The sequence below is a fragment of the Syngnathoides biaculeatus genome, chromosome 2 (genome assembly GCF_019802595.1).
Source record: "Syngnathoides biaculeatus isolate LvHL_M chromosome 2, ASM1980259v1, whole genome shotgun sequence".
In the NCBI taxonomy this organism is placed as follows: domain Eukaryota; kingdom Metazoa; phylum Chordata; class Actinopteri; order Syngnathiformes; family Syngnathidae; genus Syngnathoides; species Syngnathoides biaculeatus.
The window spans coordinates 26,792,255-26,811,198 of record NC_084641.1 but is presented as its reverse complement, the minus strand read 5'-3'; the positions used below and the strand labels follow the sequence as shown (position 1 = coordinate 26,811,198).

At 43.6% G+C, this 18,944-nt stretch overlaps 1 protein-coding gene across 7 annotated transcripts in view; it reads right to left on the bottom strand.

The window, feature by feature from the left end:
• Positions 1–18,944, bottom strand: part of grm4 (glutamate receptor, metabotropic 4) — a 174,506-nt gene that overhangs the window by 46,021 nt on the left and 109,541 nt on the right. For all 7 annotated transcript variants that reach the window (XM_061844055.1, XM_061844037.1, XM_061844047.1 and 4 more), the window contains one exon: positions 14,516–14,732. In XM_061844055.1, coding sequence (XP_061700039.1) covers positions 14,516–14,732 — 217 coding nt within the window. The remainder of the gene's footprint in view (positions 1–14,515; positions 14,733–18,944) is intronic.

Below are 18,944 nucleotides of genomic sequence, written 5' to 3'. Positions count from 1 at the left end.
TCAACAGCAACATCGGGCTCACCTCCAATCTGAAAAAATATCAATCGTGATTTGGTCCTGTTCTGGCGCCTCCTGAATTCATGAACGATGATCCTATTTTGCTCCCACAGCATGTCATCCTCTGTGCCATCCGTGGCGTTTGTTGGGGGAAACATTTTTTGAATCCCGAGTTTTGGTTCCTCAGCGGAGCCTCTCGCTCACTTGACGCCATCGGAAAGCTATCAAAACATCGTGAGTTCAAACTACGTAGAAACGAGGGCAATGGGCACATTTGACAAAAAAATGTGACTATTTCAATTGTGTGCGCGCTCCCGTTTTTTTTTTTTTTTTAATGTCCCCATGACGCTCGTAATACATAGTTTGAGCTCACGTTATTTTTTATACCCACCTGAAGCCATTGAGGCGAGCTATCGTTGTTTCGCACGGGAAGTCGTTTCTGATCTTTGGCGCAGTAGCAACAAACATGCTACGCTAACGATCGTAAAATGCAAGCACCCCGAGGAGGTCATCGAGTTCAGGTTAGGGGCGCATAGTAATAAATATAAATGTGAAACATAAGGCATCCAATATCATATTGAAATGTATATGTATACCTTTTTTTTACCACTCTATGTGCCTGCATACAACTATACAATGTGATTGTATTTTTTATTTTTCAACCATATCTAAATATAATGTGCTGTATTAACTTTTGGAAAATATTTCTGGAAAAATGTGCGCATTGTTTTCGAGCAATTACGGTAACAAAAACTGTACGTGCTGTTGTTGCTGCTGTCGTTTTGCAATTTCGTTTGCGTTTGTCGCCCGAGAAACGCCTCGTTTGCCCTTCGTTTGGAAATGCGCCTTCAGATTTCCAGAGAACGTTTGCAGAGGAATAATTTTGTTAAGCCCAACTTAACAACCGCGTGGGGGCTTTCAACTATTTTATGACAGACAGAAGAGCAAAACCTGCTACCTCTTAAATCCTGGTATGTTGCAGCCCAAATAATAAGTCGCTCCGTGACTCCTGTCACTTTTGTGAGACATGAGAGGTGAGGCGTGACAGCACCTGCCGTTTCAAGGCTGAAAGTGACCTTAACGCTGGAGGATACAGCTCGCGGCTGTGCACTTTCTGTCTGACAGGTGAATGACGGGTGGTAGAAATGACCCCCAAAAATCCAATTTAGCTGTTCTTCGAGGCAAAACACCAAAGTCTCCAATTAAAAGTAAACATCAAATCATCTAAAAACAACGATTAAGTGTTTTCATCAGACTGGTTTCGACAATGGTTGGAGGGAAACAAAAAAATCAAGTTGTTTGCAGACTTGATGTAACAAGCACAGCGCGTTCAATGTCTTCTGCAGCGTTGGATCGAGACTTCTGCTTTTAGTTATGTTTCGTATCAAATTAATCAAATCAAACAAACTTTGCTTGCAATGAATGCTTGTCACTCGGGGCATCTCTTCAAAAATGCTCGAAATTTTATTCTGAACAAATGGGTCACAATCTATTTTTTTTTAATAGGTCAGGAGCAAGCGTTATATTTAGCACGGAATCTGGTTTACCAGAATTGATTAACGGGATTTCACCCAAAGTGACAGTGGCTGAAAAGTAGAGTCCTCATATGTTGCCAAGTCTCCTGATAATAAGCAGCAAACAGCCTTTTTTTTTCTCTGTGAAGTGGCTGACAAATAACTTTGGAATAATCCACTGTCCACAAACAAGTTCCGTTGACTGGCTTTTGTGGCCACTCACTTACAAAAGAAATCAACAAACAAGCGGGTGGGAAAATAACCTTTCCGGCAGCATTAATGAGCACATTGTGGCAGACAGGCAGACTCGTACTCCAGGGTGAGAGCTGGACCACCCACCTCTGATTACAGAAGAGGAAGTTTTCTGGTGGCCCAATAATGCGATATCAATATTCGTCCATATAGGGAACTCATTTATGGTTGACGGTCAACGTATAAAATGTGGATGAATCTTCTTTGTCTTTCGGCTTGTCCCGTTCGAGGTCGCCACAGCGTGTCATCTTTTTCCATCTCGACCATCCTCCTCTCGAACACCCACTGTCCTCATGTCCTCCCTCACAACATCCATCCACCTTTTCTTTAGTCTTCCTCTCACCCTTCAACCAATATATTCACTCTCTCGCCTCTGAACGTATCCAAACCATCGAACTTTCCCTCTGATAAGCGCATTTTTAATCCGATCCAACCTGTTCACAGCAAGCAAGAACGTCAGCATTTTCATTTCTGCTACCTCCAGTTCTGCTTCCTGTTGTTTTCTTCAGTGCCACCGTCTCTAATCCGTACATCATGGCCGGCCTCACCACTGTTTTATAAACTTTGCCCTTCATCCTAGCGGAGACTCTTCTGTCGCATAGAACACCAGACACCTTCCACCAGCTGTTCTTCATTCCTCTCCTTTCCAGTGCGTGCCTCCATTTTCTAATTGTTCCTCCGCCTGCTCCCTGCTTTCACTGCAGATCACAAAATCATCTGTGAACATCATGGTCCAAGGGGATTCCAGTCTAAGATCATCTGTCAGCCTATCCATTACTACCGCAAACAGGAAGGGGCTCAGCGCGGAACCCTTATGCAGTCCTACCCCCACCTTAAATTCTTCTGACACACCTACGGCACATCTCACCGCTTTTCTGCTGCCTTCCTGTGCTATTCTAACATATTTACACCAGATTTGCGCATGGAGTACCACAGTTCCTCTTTTGGTACTCTGTCATCGGCTTTATCTCGGTCGACAAAGATTCAATGTTGACGGTGTGGAATGCTGGGAGAAATGTCAATAAATGCAAAAGTATGTACAGCAACTCTAGTATGGATCTTTTTATAAAACATGTTCATTTCCTTGCATGACCCGGTGAAGCCATGCCGATGTCATGTAACGAAAACTGAAACTGACAAATTGAAGCATCGCCGTACTATATTGCAGCAGCCACTGTTGAAAACTTAATGAGCAGTGTATTTCTCTCCCAACGCTCATTGCTCCTAATGGCTGAGCGCCACCTAAGACCGCTTCTAAAAATAACCCCTGCAGAGGAGGTGGCGAGCCACTTCTCTCGTCTTCCCATTGTTTGCCAGATTAGATCGCAAATATTACTTTTCGCTTGAAACCTGTGGGTGAGCGGCTGACCCGAACATGCTGGCTGATTGCATCGCACCTCGTTAACCTGCTAAACAATAGAGCGGAAGTAAGTGCACAAAATGCTTTCGTGGGTGGTGTGACGGAAGGGTTGCCACGTGAATAATTTGTTTAGTTCGTTTGACTAGCGTCTGTCATGAGCGGGGCTTGGTCACTGCCAAGAGGGGCGTGGCCACGCCACTGCTCTGCGCGGTGCCACCTGTCACCCCTCACAGCTATTTCACATTTGAACTGCATTTAAGTTGGAGTTTTTGTCACTGGCATTTGCCAGTTCGTTGCCTTGCATTACTGAATTGCATTCACTTTGTGTGGGACTCTCCGCTCTACGCGCAAGCTAGCATAACCCTAGTCACAGTGACTCTCTGCCCTTTATTTTGATCTTGTCCTATTGAGTTGTTAGTTTGCCCCATAGTCATTGGACCTTGCTGTATGTCTTTTGGATCCCCCCTAGCCAAGCGTTTCTGTACCTCTGACCCAGTTGAACATTATGCCTCTGCCTCAAAGTCCTGCATTTGGGTCCGCCCCCGTACCGGAGGTTTGTGACAGCGTCAGTCTCTAGCTGGTTAGCAATAACAACTGCCAGAAATAAAAAGAACTGATGGTCCAACACAACAAGACGTGTGAGAAATATCGCTTTACATAGCAATGTAAAGAGGAAAAAAAAACTTTACAGTTTCTTTTCAATCATTTAATCGGGAACAGTTAATACATGTTTCAGGTGCAGAGAAATAAAACGGAAAAGCGCAGCAAGTGAACAAAAATACGGTGCAGTAAATGACACAATGTTGACAAATAAGTAACTTTTCTATTTGGTAAACTCAAATGCAGTTGAATGTGGTTCCACGCGTTAAGATTGCAACATGATTTTATTTTTTCCCCCCTGCTTTCCAGTCATCGCATGCTGTGATGCTCTCACTCGCTCAGCGGCAAAGTGAATTGAAGCAGCTGAGCGTTGGCAAGAAAAATACCACTGCAGGTAAAATGCCAACATCAAAATGAAACCTGAGGTGAACATTAAAAATGAATTCCTCATGTAATTATCAGAGGAGCCAAGAGCGGTTGTAGAGGGAAATGCTGGATAGATTATTATGGAAGCTGACCGTGTTCTCAAAAGGCTCGGTTTTAGTCCCAAAACAAAGCCCTCCACCCCGTTCAAAGGTTCTGGAGAAATTTCCCGGGTCCCCTGAGGAGCTATTCTGTAGTTGTCACTGTGGCCTCATTTTACATGGCTGAGGGCATAACAAGAAATACATTTCTGCTTGAGCAATCAATTGCAGAGTAATAACCAATTACAGTACATTTACTGAAGGCTGCTGAGCCACGAAGACGTTGCTTGTGAGGAGCGCTGATTTGCATTTGTAAACAGACACACGTCCCATTGCTGAGGAACGAACCAAAAGAAATACTCGTGCAATTCCGCACCACTTAAAAACGGCAACAAAATACACGTAAATTCTTTATTATACACATCTCTGACCTGTTGAAACCATTTAACGGCCTCAAAATTATTATCTGAACTATACACCAGGTATCCCTAAAGTTATGGTCGCTGTGCATAGACAGTCATAAAGATGAATGCAAAATCTGCAATGATATTAAGTTGAATAGGGCTGTTTGAAATCCTCACTATGAATAAAATGATATGATGCTAATGACAATTGCATATGGTCATTTCATCCACCCATTTTCTTAGCCGCTAATCCTCACGAGGGTCACGGGAGTGGTGGAGCCTATCCCAGCTGTCAACGGGCAGGAGACAGGCCACACCCTAAACTGGTCGCCAGCCAATCGCAGGGTACGCAAAGACAAGCACTCGCACTAACAATCACAACTAACCTCGGGGCAATTTAGAGTGTCCAATTAATGATGCATGTTTTTGGGATGTGGGAGGAAACCGGCAGAAATTGATTGGATTGAACCCGGGGCCTCAGAACTGTGAGACAAACGCTTTCCAGCTGCTCCACCATGCCGCACTGGTCGTTTCATATACCGTCTAAATATTTTATATGCTCAGCTGGTAAAGCCTTGGCCTCACAGTTCTGAGGTCCCGGGTTCAATCCCAGACCCACCTGTGTAGAGTTTGCATGTTCTCCCAATGCCTGCGTGGATTTTCTCCAGGCACTCCGGTTGTTTCCTCCCACATCCAAAAAACATGTGACATTAATTGGACACTCTAAATTGCCCCTAGGTTAGTTGTGATTGTTAGTGCGAGTGTTTGTCTTCGTGTGCCCTGCGATTGGCTGGCAACCAGTTCGGGGTGTACCCCGCCTCCTGCCCGTTGACAGCTGTGATAGGTCTCCAGCACTCTCTGTGACCCTCGTGAGGATAAGCGCAAAAGAAAATGGATGGATGGATATATGTACATACATAAGTGCACAGCAATACATAGCCTTAAAACTTTTTTTTCATAAATATAAGTCATCATCGTAAGATGCATAGAATTTTAACAAGCGTTCCTTGGTGAGTGGAAGAAAATATCATTTCCTTGCTTTATAATTTTATTTTGAGTGTTCTTGTTTTGAATGAAAGTGTCTTTGCACATCTCGGTGGGATCGAATGAGTAGAAAAATTAAGCAAAATGACCGGGCATGATTTTTTTTATCATGCCTCAATCATAAGTAAATTATTCACAGTCTACTCTTGATAAAAATGTGGAAAAAGGTGTGTAAAATTGGATTTATTATGAACAGCCCATTTTTCGTCAGCAGAAGAAAACATTTTTGTTTTATCGCTGAAATAAAAATATACTATTTACTTACACTTTTCTCAAATGATACGTTGTCAGCCTGACAGCAGCTTCACGTGAATTGACGAAAGACTTAATATTAGGTTATCCCCCCCTCGCCGCCCCCCCCTTTTTTTTTTAAATGTGTCCTGCTCAGCGGCATGGCTTTGCAGAACGGTGGCTCCGTTTGCCTTTTGTAATGTAACAGTTTTGTCGTGCAACGGGGAGGAGGCCTTGGAACACTCCCTCTGCTGATTTTTTTTTGAAGTTTTGAATTTTTATGATTGACAGAAAAGGCTTTTAGAGGACAGACAGAGGGACACAGTGAACAAGAGTAATTGGGGTGAGAAGCTTAATCGTTAGTGTAGATAATTGACCACAAGTAACAAAAGTCAAAGCGTGTTCTTATTTGTGGATGGAGACGACACCCGATGAGGACATGCAATAACCTAGAAAGGACAGAAAAGGGCAGGAGAGGTTGTGGGAAATGAGCAAGGCAGTGCTACTGGCGAGTGTGCGGTGGGATTATTTTCAGTGTCTTAACTCCTCTGCGAACCTGCGAGTTGATACATGACCATTACCAGTTATTGAATTATTAATTAAAGGCTGTAGTCTGTCAATCGAACCTATTTTTGAATGAATAACTTTATCATATGCATATTTGTCGACTGGCATGCGAAGTTGCTCAGCGGGACATTGAGGAAGGGTGGGAGGTCAAAGCCAGTGAGTCCATCCAGTGGGGGACCCAACCAGTGGGATGCCACCCACTCCCCAGAACCTAGCAATAGACAATAAAAGTATTTCCCAAACTTTTTAGCATCACTCAATGTTTCCACATGAAGACATATTTTGAAGGCAAGACATAGAAACAAAAACAAGAATTACACATCAATGAGCCATTCTTAGTGTATCTCCACAGCGCAGCGTGTTGTAAAAGGCCGCAACATCTGCCTACAATTACTGTAATTTCTCGAGTATAATGTGTCCTGAAGTATAATGCGCACCCCCAATGTTGACCTAAAAAAAAAAAAAAAAAAATCAGGAAAACCCTTGCACCGATGTACAATGCGCACCACCAATTTGCTGGGGGCCAGCGTTCACGCTCGAAAGAAGAACATCGGCATAGCCCGCTCCCACGAGTTAGCAAAAGTGCAGCTAAAGGCTATGGCTAGCGAGGTTCACGTTATCCACCGCCAACGTGGAAAGCAAAGTTTCACTGCGGGTGTTAGTCAACACATTGATAGCCCAAAGACCTCCGTAAAAATGTGTAACAAGAGTGGAGGATACCACAGTAAATTCGCTGAATGCCCGGGAAAAGGTAAACAACGCCTGAAGTGTCAGACCCCCTTTTTAACCATAAGCCACACAACGAAATACCATGATGACGCTTATAAGCAAGCCAATATTCACAAAGAGATCACTAAAACACGCGAGTTGTAGTGTAGTTTTGCCGTCCAGTGGGCGTGGTAAACAAAACATGACGTCACGTGAAAAGTATTTATTGGAAGAGTGGTGGAAAGAGCATCAAAGTTTTTATGTTTTGTTGTTTGTTTTTTTTTTTGTTTGTTTTTACTCAATGTTGAATTACTTGTGGTCGCTATTATTTATTTGGATATAAAAGAGATCAGGTAAACTGGTTCATTGAGAGAGAATCTGGTCTGAGATCTGGCTATTTTTGCAGTGTTTTTGAGCAAGGCATTAGAACGCTGCTGTAAGGACCCCCATCTGCTGATGACTTGAATTCGATTCATTTGTGTTGTCGTTGCTGGACGTATAAACGTTTCAAATGAACGCTCGATGTCTGTTTAAGTAATGTTGGTAAACGCTCTGTCACACCATGACGTTCTGGTCAACGTTCTCTGAACATTTCAATCGTTCTATTTTTTGCAGCGTTCTCAAACGCGAATGACACATCTGCCGTGTGATTAACGTGTGTCTAACGCATGACTTAACGTGTGTCTAACGCATGAGAAGCGACCAAATAAGATACCCCTAAAAACCATTAGCGTGTGTAACGTGTCACTGGCGCGCGACGAGCGATTTGTCAACGAGCGTGTTGAGCGTGTGACTAAACGGGTGAATAACGACAGAATAGCGTTTTGCTGGTGTGTAATTTTTACAGTGGAACGGGAACGAAAACGTTGGAAATTTCTTACTCACTTCAGTTGTTCTCGTTAGTTTGTACAGTCAGCATCATGCCGCTGAGACGAAAAAAAGGTCGGGTGCGGACTTCAGCAACTAGCGCTGCAGATAAGGATGCAGAGCATCGGTTTATATACCCATATGCATGGACGTTCGGGAAACGCTCAATGGACGCCAAAGGACGTTCGTTTGACTTTAGTTACACGCTGTGTGCGCTACGGGATTGTTCAGTGGTCGTTGACAGGTCGCCAGTGAGTCGTTCACTGCAAAGCAAACAATTAAGTAACAACCAAGTAACGCTACAGTAACGACTGACTAACGATAGCCAAACGGGTGGAGCGCTCGGCGAACGTTAGTAAAACGTTTCACGAACGTTTTGAAGGTTCTGCAGCGTTTAAAATTAAACGTTGATAAACGCTGGTCTTGGTGAGAACTTTTTGTGCATGTTCAAAAAATTTTTCCGGACCGGCGTTCTCCGCCGATTCCAGCGATCATTGACGTTCACTAGCGTTCAAACAACGCTCTTCTGGCGCTATCCCGGCGACCGTGGCCGACTACCAACGTTTCCTCAAACGCTAGAGAACGCTGACCAGAACGTCATGGTGTGACGGGGCCATAATGAAAAATTTGTTAAAATAAATACATTGCAGTGTTGGAAAAGTATTTAGACACACACACATACTTTGGAAATGTATTATCAGCAACACACTCTTAATCGTTGAACTGTAAGAGCAGAAAAAAAAAAATCAGCTCAAGTTTACAGTATATTGATGACAGAGCTAATAATGGAAGGGTGCTAGTTACACTCTGGCCCCGAGGTTGATGGATCAACTGAAAGCATGTGTTGGCACGGCTGTTTTCTTAAGCGAATTGGCAATCGGTTTCATCTGTCAGCAAGTCTGCTCTCACGTCAGCATGCTGGAGGCTCACGAGTGGAAGTGGAGGCTCTCGGCTTATCCTCCCCCCGACATTGCCGAGATGCGTAATGGCCAGCGATAACCGAGGATGTTGTCAAGCACATTTCCGTACATCCCGCACTCATCTTGCACACGAGCGCCATGAACACGAGATGCTCACATTTCAACACACTTTTTTTTTTTTTTTTGGCGCTGGCACAAAAGTTTTATCTGCATCTGCAAAAAAAAAAAAAAAAAATGTATCACTGTCCTATTTTCCATTAGTAGTCAAAGAGCTTAGCTACTGTATTTGTATTTGTACGTTGACCCGGGGATGCACATGGATGGATATATTTAGATATTTAGCGGTAAGCAGGTGTTGAAGTTGCTTCTGATTTCTGCGTTTGCTGCAACTGCTGATTTATTCATATCAAAAATGTAAAGCTGCAGACGTCTGTACAGCGAGTCTGTTACATCGTGTTTGTAACCACGAAATCACTGATGCGGTTGCGCAAGAGGGGCAAGAAGTTATAAATGCTACTCACTGCAAACGAAAACCGCTAAAATAAATATCTTAAGTCAATATCTTGTTGAAAACACGACTACGCATGGTAGAGGTTTTGGTAAAAGGGTTGAGCAGTGCTTATTGTTTATTGAGTTCATACTACACCGATGTTGGATCCAGATTAAGGAATGAATGTTTTGCTATTTGACTGTCGTGCAAATGATCTACTCCGATTTAACATTCAAGACCTTGGCCTCGTGCAGAGCCGTGCTCCGAGTACCATCGTACTTCGGGCATCATATTAAACAGCTTCCAATCTCGAAATACTTTTTCCGCTCATTGCAAGAATGAAAGAACAACATGAGCTCGCCCTCTGAACTCAGTTAGCACAATAATAAGTAGTCTAATGGCCCCGTCACACCATGACGTTCTGGTCAGTGTTCTCTAGCGTTTGAGGAAACATTGGTAGTCGTCCATGGTCGCTGGGATAGCGCCAGAAGAGTGTTGTTTGAACGCTAATGAACGTCAATGATCGCTGGGAATCGGCGGAGAACGCCAGTCCGGAAAAAAAGTTTTGAGCATGCACAAAAGTTCTCACCGAGACCAGCGTTCATCAACGTTTAATTTTAAACGCTGCAGAACTTTCAAGAACGTTCGTGGAACGTTTTACTAAGATTCGCCGAGCGTTGCACGTGTTTGGCTATCGTTAGTCAGTCGTTACTGTAGCGTTACTTGGTTGTTACCTATCGTTTGTTACCGTCGGACCGTCATCACTGGGGTTTCCATGGTGTTTAGAGTCTCCAGGGGGTGTCACATGGTGCGTTACTTCCCGGACGTGCTCTTCCTCCTGGTGTTCTTTTTCCTCCAAAGACATTGCTAGTGAAAGAGGCTTTGCATTCTTACTTGCAGCGCTCGTTGATGAAGTCCGCACCCTACGTTTTTTTCATCTCGGCGGCATGATGCTGACTTTTCAAACTCACCAGAACAACTGAAGTGAGTATGAAATTTACAACCTTTTCGTTCCCGTTCCACTGTAAAAATTACACGCCAGCAAAACGCTATTCTGTCGTTATTCACCCGTTTAGTCACACGCTCACCACGCTCGTCTAACGTTGACAAATCGCCCGTCGCGCGCCAATGACACGTTAGCATCTTAATTGGTCTCTGTTACACGCTTCTCGTGCGTTAGACACACGTTAAGTCATGCGTTAGACACACGTTAATCACACGCCAGATGTTTCTTCAGCGTTTGAGAATGCTGAAAAATAGAACGATTGAAATGTTCTGAGAACGTTGACCAGAACGTCATGGTGTGACGGAGCCTTTAAGGGAAGAGTGCTCAAGTAAAAAGTGAGCGCTCACGTGGTGAGCACGCTCATGAAAAGCCACATTTGATGTGGCATAGAGTGACGTGCCACTGTCAGTCGCTTCCATACATTGCTGGCATCAGAAAAGGAAAATTACAGTCTAATGTGCATTCATCTTGGTTTTTTTTTTGCCCCATCTGAGCACATGACACCATTTTTGGTCCATCATGTTGCAGACAGCTTTGTGGTGAAGGTGTTAAAGAGCTGCACATGCTTTGTGCATATACAAACTGCACAAGAGTCACTGGTTGTCATGACTACAGCTTATAGCTCCTCTCAAAATTCCCCTATTTTGGATTGTGGTGCGTATGTCCCCGTCATTGGTGAGATGGGGGGGCCACTTTTTGATTGTTCGACTGCTGTTCAAAAGGTGACATCAAAGTAAAACATTATTTTAAAAATGATCTGGGAAACGAACACGCAAAAGCAAGCGTTCCCTTTTAGACCAATGTGATGAATAAGTCTGATTTCAGGTGAGCACTATCCTCCGAAAGTGCAGTATCACACTTTTCACGAAGTGAGAGTGAAGCGACATGTCAGCCGCTATTACGGCGCACGTCTCTGCGCTCCCGAAGGACACGGGAGGTACGAGTGCTTTTCAAAGAGAAGCTCGGACACAGAGGGAGCCGCTTTGGAATGTGAACTTGTGCGTAGGGAACAAGGAAGGAGGGCGGCAATGGGGTATCAAATGGGAAAAAAGGGTTTCATCTCATCTTGCTTAATGAGACAGGAGCCTCACTGATGTTTCAATAGGAAGTGTCCAATTGAAAATACACTGGAGCCTTTTGAAAATGCTTACAAGTCTTAAAGACAATTTATTTTTAGCAGTCTTCACTGTGACATTCTTTTTTTTTTTTTTTTTTTTTTTTTTTCCCCATTCTGGGCCTCCCAATTGTGGTTTGTTGTCATTTGCTAGAGCTGCCACTGTCATGGGCATGGCCTAGCCACTACCGTGGGGGGTGGTTCCTGTGAGGGGGTGTGTTGCATTTTGGACACTGACGGAAAAGGCACTTAAGAGGCGAATGTGTCATCGGCATTTGCCAGTTCGTTGCGCATGCTTTCCTCCGCTACTCCGCAAGTGTAGTGTAAGAGCAATCCTTTGTCACAGGGCGCTTGTGCCTCTTTAGTTTGACCACGTCTTGTCCACGTTTCTTAGTTTGCCTCATCGTCATCGGGCCTCGTGCACATTTTTTGGATCTTGCCTGTTGCCTAGCATCTTTGTACTACCACCTGTTCTGGACTGCCTTTTCGTGTTCGACCACCTTCTGGAATAGAACCACTCTAAATATCATGCCCCTGCCCCGGAGTCCTGCATTTGGGTCCGCCCCTGCGCCGCTGGCTTATGACAGCCACTAAATCAACATTTTCAGAGGGGCATAATATTTGTACAAGCAACTCTAAGCAGTTGGTCACTGATAGTGTAGTGGTGCACACCCCTAACTTTAGTCCAGGCAGCATGGGATCAATTCCCGCTCGGTAACGGTTTTGATATGTGCCCTGCGACTGACTGGTGACCAGTTCAGGGTGTCGTCCGCCTCCTTCCCAATAACGGCAGGGTTGGCTTCGGCACTCCCACAACCCTCATGAGCAAAAGCGACTCAGAAGATGGATGGATGAATGGATGACTTGTCATTTTAATGCAAAGTAATCCATTTTATTTTTCCTGTAATGTTTGTGGAAGGCTTGCAATTTAAAAATAATTCCTGTTAAATGTTACAATGATATATAATAGACTAGCTTAGGAAAGAGCAGGCACAATTTCAGTTCCCAGAAACATTAAGTAATGTGCACGACCTCCAATGAGACGATGACAGTCAAGGTGTTAACAGCATTCACATGGGTGCTTGCAAATGTTCTGCTTGAATTCTATTGTTCGGGGTCAATTCATCGGTAACCATGTTGCTTGACATTGTTAGTCCTTTTGGTTGCAACAGGTTATACATTCCAAATATTAAGAACAGTGTGACACTGGTGTACTCTTAAAGCAGTGGAGAAAGGTTGGGAATGCAAAGGCAACAAGTCAGCCTCCAGGATGCAGTAAACATGTTGCATCTGATCTTCTTGGCCTGTGCGCGTGTGAAATGACTTCAAACAGTAAAATCCCTTGGAAAGAATGAAAGGAACTGGAGATGGAACATGTGGGAAGTGGAGCGTAAGCACTGTTGACTGTGTTAGAGCGTAACGTCATGAAGAGCTCTGATATGAAGGGAACCAAAAGGCATTTTTTAAAAACTGATTAGAAGAAAACAGCCAATATATTGCACTGGATAATCTATATTGCCAAAGCTGAAACCAATCTGCAAATCATTACCATCAGTTCAAATTATTTTATTTTCGAGTTTTGAAGGTTTGGATCATATTTACTCTTCTTTTTCTTTCGGATTGTCCCGTTAAGGGTCGCCACAGCGTGTCACCTTTTTCCATCTCGTGCATCCTCCTCTCGAACACCCACTGCCCTCATGACCTCCCTCACAACATCCATCAACCTTTTCTTTGGTCTTCGTCTCACTCTTTTGCCCGGCAGCTCCATCCTCAGCACCCTTCTACCAATATATTCACTTTCTGGCCTCTGAACAAGTCCAAACCATGGAAGTCTGCTCTCTCTCACCTTGTCTCCAAAACATCCAACTTTGGCTGTCCCTCTAATGAGCTCATTTCTAATCCTATCCAGCCTTCTTACACCAAGCGAGAACCTCAGCATCTTCATTTCTGCCACCTCCACTTCTTCTTCCTGTTGTTTCTTCAGTGCCGCCGTCTCTAATCCGTTCATCATGGCTAGCTTCACCACTGTTTTATAGACTTTGCCCTTCAACCTGGCGGATACTCTTTTGTCACATAGACAAAAACACCCGACACCTTCCACCAACTGATCCATCCCGCTTGGACCCGTTTCTTCACTTCCTCAACACACTCACCATTGCTCTGGATTGTTGACGTCAAGTACTTGAAGTCATTCACCCTCGCTATCTCTTCCTCCTCCACCCCTCTCATTAATGCACATATATTCTGTTTTACTTTGGCTAATCTTCATTCCTCTCCTTTCCAGTGCATGCCTCCATCTTTCTAATTGTTCCTCCGCCTGCTATACAATATTTTTATTATATTTATATTCATATTTACATGGTCGTAATTTTTAGCACATCAGTCCACATAATGGATGGTAATGATTGAATTTTGAAATGACTGTATTCTGATTCTCATATTCTAGCAAGTTCATTACTGTATCATATTAGCCCACAATTGTCAAAATCAGTAATTACTTAAGTCTGACAAAAAAACAAACACATGAAAAAAAGCATACATGTTGATATGGCGATTGACACGAATCGCTTGGAAATTGTGGATGGCCTTTTCCAATCATTTCTATCGACTCTTTTCCAAATTGATAGCACAGACTCTGAACTGAAGCGAACCAACTGGTGTGCCATGTTTGTTGATGTTAGATTAGGTTAGAGTAATAAACACTTCAATTTTGACCACATCATCATACTATGAATGTTTTTTTCTAGCCGTATTATAGATTGATCAGTTTTGCCTCAAAGACGAATGTAAGTATCGGGCTCTGCTCTGTGTGTCACTGACGATGTCGTCGTGGTTCTCCTGCCTGACTTGGCGAGGTTTCTGTGCAGGCTCTGCTTATCACAAAGAATTATCATAAAGAATATACAGCTCTGTGCCATTATATTGTTGTTGACTGGAGTGGATAGAATATTTGTTTGAGAGCAGAACAAAGGCTCACCGTCCTCTCGAGACTTTTGAATGAATGCGTCCACGCCGCTTTCCCCGTAGTTTCCCTCAGACGCCACAGTGGAGACGTAGTTCCAGCGCATGGCTTTGACGATGTCCACCATGGCCTGAGCCTGGTAGGTGTCAGGCGGCACCACCCGAGAGAAGAAGTCGTAACGCGTGTTGTCGCTCAGTTCTGGAGCTGTGGAGGCGTAGCTCACCTGAGGGATCTGTGGGGACAAAATCACGAGACAGCATGAAGGCACATTTATTTGAGTTGTTTTCAGTTGATTATGATGGATTATAATTCTACATAGCTGAGATCCTGCAAAACCTCGTTGCTATGAGTACAGTTGGTATTTACTTCATGAGTAAAGTGACTATATTTGTGAAACTGCACACACATGTTTATTTGGTGTTAGAAACCAGAGCAGCAAAAAATGATCAGATGCTCATGCAATGATGACATTTAGCCATTAGGCCATGGAAGATGTATTGTTGTTACCCTGATGAATTAAGATTAGGATTAAATGAATTGACATTTCATTATAATTGAATTTTAGGTCAATTTTTTTTTTTTTTTGTTGTTGTCAGATTTGTTTCACTATTGAGGTCGTTCACATCCTGCCTCCAGCAGGATGATTTTTCTTTTCTTTTTGTTTTTAGTTGAGGCATATGGTGCTTTTAGTTTCTGTCATCTTCCTCCGTCGCAGTTTGCAAGTTCATTGATCAAATTTAACTATATTTAAAGATGGATTCACTTTAAAGATGGATAATCTCTTACTAATTTCTATCCCAACTTCCCAATTGTAGACATTTCACTGCAAGCATAGAAGGACATTAAATTTCTCTTGACTCATGAAACATTTTTTGCAGTTTTATGCACAAATATTTTGAGTTAAACAAATGTACATTTCCTGAACCGTCTACGTTGTATCCTTCCATGCATCCATTTTCTGACCCCCTTATCCTCACAACAGTCGTGGGAGTGCTGGAACCAATCCCAACTGTCATCGAGCAGGAGGCCGGGTACACCCTGAACTGGTTGCCAGCCAATCGCAGGGCACATAGAGACAAACAACCAATCACACTTACGATCACACCTAGGGGCAATTTAGAGTCTCCAATGAATGCATTTTTTGGTGATGTGGATGGAAACCAGTGTGCCCGGAGAAAACCCACACAGGCACAGGGGAGAACATGCAAACTCCACACAGGCAAGGCCAGGATTTGAACCGGAGTCCTCAAAACTGTGAGGCCAATGCTCGGCAAAGAAATGTTCTGTAGAAGGTTATTTGACCCCTGTTTTGAAGCTGCAGAACTGCCATTTTATTATTTAGTCCTTATTATTTGTCATTATATTTAGCATGGATTCAGTTACTGTGTCCCATTAAATTGTCAGCGTTTAGTCCACCTGCTTTAAAAAAATCCCTACGATTAGTGTAGTGTACTTTTATGTTAACTGAAACACTATTCATGGCAACTCCATTTGCAGAACTGGAAGGAATTGTGACTGAATTTGATGATAAAACTTTGTCGCATCTCTCCAGTAAATATTAGATGTGCGTGAACTGAGCTTTTGACTGGCCACATCACATCAGTTCATCCTTGAGTTAGAGAAATTTGAAGAATGTCACTCAAGTGACTCACCCTGTTCACACAAAGTGAGGCCGAAGCATTCATCTTGAAATATTCACTCATTTCCCTTCCAAGTTTCATGACGATAATCCTTTTTTCCCCCCAACGTGATGTGTGATGAACATTGAGTCATTGCAACCCATTGTATTGCCCGACACTGATGTTGTAATCAGGCAAAATATAAAAACAATGCAGATAGCGTTATACATTGGTACAAAAACAGCAAACTGAAAACAGCTTTATTAACTTGATTTACATCGGAAGAGCAGAGCAAGGCAGTGAAGGGAATTCTGATTCAGTGCCGATGTTGCCCTGTTGCTCTCAGAGCGGCAAACCCTGCCAGGGTGAGTGTGTTATTGTATGTATATATTATATATAGTACATATTGTTGGCTGCCCCCTTTTTTCCCCTCAAAAAAGTTCCAAAAGACCCCTTCTTATCCAGCACTGCATCCAACCTCACAAAATGACATAGTACTGTGTAACACTCCTCTGCAGCAAGGTTGGGAATGTACGAAAGAACCACCAAATGTGGAAACTACTATTGACACCATTTCGCTAACTTCCTTGCTACTTGGTGGATTTATAATGTTAGCCATGAGAAGAGTGTCCACCATAGCGCAGAAGTGTCGTATTTATCCATCCATCCATTTTCTTCACCGCTTTTCCTCACGAGGGTCGTGGGGAGTGCTGGAGCCTATCCCAGCTGTCAACGGGCAGGAGGCGGTGTACACCCTGAACTGGTTGCCAGCCAATCGCAAGGCAGTGTCGTATATAGTCAAACGCTATCGAAACAGATGGGTTTTACTCCTCTACTCTGTTATTGCGGTGCATCTCTTCTTGCCATGGGTGGTTGGTGTTGGGACATTCCACTTCTCATTCTAGTTGGCGGCAAGGGGACGCTGCTTTTCACGTGAGCACAAAACGACAATGGGCCACAGGAACTTTTTGTCCCAGGTATTAAGGCACGACGAATTTAAAGTTCCTGGTAATATTTTAGTGAAACTGCCCAATGGCACAAGGAATTAAAAGTTCCTGGTAATTTTTGTGTGAAAGTGCCCAATGGTACCAGTGTGGCAAGATGCACTGATGATCACCGACCATGCTTCCAAATAGATGCAATGTACATGTGAAAAAATTTTTCTTGGCGGACTTCCATGTGACGCGGCAGCATCCAGTAGAGTCCATTCAAGTGTTGTTCAAAGGTGTTCGGAAGGTGTTAATAAGCACCTAAGAGAACTGTGAAAAATAATCCAATAGATGAACACAGTTAAAGTCCACCTCTCCATCAAATTATGGAATTCAAAAAACATCTGAGTGTATAAAGGTGGAAAATGTGCTAAGTGTTTTCCTTGCATATGGACACCATGATTTTGACTCAAAATATACCAAGTGAACCTTTGAGCATCTCTCTTCCAAAAGACTAGACGGTTACCAAGAATAAGATCTAATAGCATTAAAAATCAAAGTGGATGAAAATGATCTCTTTCTCAGAAGCTTTTTGGTTGTATGGATTAACTACATCTATATGAACACTCCTCTAAAATGGTTAGATTTGGTCGAAACTCCAAAAATAGTTCCTATTGTTATCCTAATACTGACGGACAGGGGTTTCAGGTGGAGTCGGGCTCCGGCTTATCTATCGCGCCTCTTAGTTACTTGTGCTTTGCCTGTCGAGCTTTACAGCGCGTCGTGGATGCTGACGACAACAGCGGCAGATTAAGCACTTGGAAATCCTCCTAATAAAGAAAGTAATTTGTACGTGCATGCGTGCTTCAGACTTTACTTCAACTGAGTTTCACTTTATACTGGTGAGTGGATCACTGGCATGGGAAAAACCGTAAAAACGGTTTTTCAATGAGCAACTTGTTTTTTTTTTTTCCTCCCGTGTGCTAAATATTTAACCGAGAGCTACCTTGTGTCACTAAATGGACCTTTCTCACATGTCAATCACTCGTACAATAATAGCCAATCAGATAGCCCCATTGTCTGACACGCCCCTCTCGCCGTATTGTCCCACAAGCAATGCTGCTTGTCAGTAGCGTGCACTTGGAAAAGTTCATGTTACGAAGGAAATGGTCCTCAGAAGCGCTTGGGAAATGTGCAGTTCTGATGAAAGATATCCTGCTAGGGCGGCGTGGTGGCTCAGCTGCTAAAGCATTGACCTCGCAGTTCTGAGGTTCCGGGTTCAATCCCGGACCCGCCTGTGTGGAGTTTGCATGTACTCTTCCGTGCCTGCGTGGGTTTCCTCCAGGTACTCCGGTTTCCTCCTACGTCCCAAAAACGTGGAACATTAATTGGAAATTGCCCCTAGGTGTGATTATGAGTGCGGCTGTTTGTCTCCATGGGCCCTGCAATTGCCCTCCTGCCTGTTGACAGCTGGGATAGGCTACAGCACTCCCGTGACAGTTGTGAGGATAAGCAGCACAGAAAATGTGTGTGTGTGTGTGTGTGTGTGTGGGTGTGTGAGAGAGAGAGAGAGAGAGAGAGAGAGAGACGTCCTCCCAGCTTTCAGATGCTGTGTGCATGTCAGTCAATGCGCTGAAAACAAATATTTCCCGCGACGAGAAGCGCTACTAGCCACCTGCTAGCCTGCGGGCCAACAGGTTTCTGGACGCAGTGGCCTGGCAGCAGTAGCATCCAATACATCACGCCACGGGCTTCAGAGTGCTCCAGACGTCACATGACTGATTCGTCTGTCGTCAGTTTCTCAACAATCATGAACCTACCCACAGGTCGCCGGTTTTCAACGCATTACAATAGTTTGAATAAAACTAAATACAGAACAGTAGATACATAAATTAC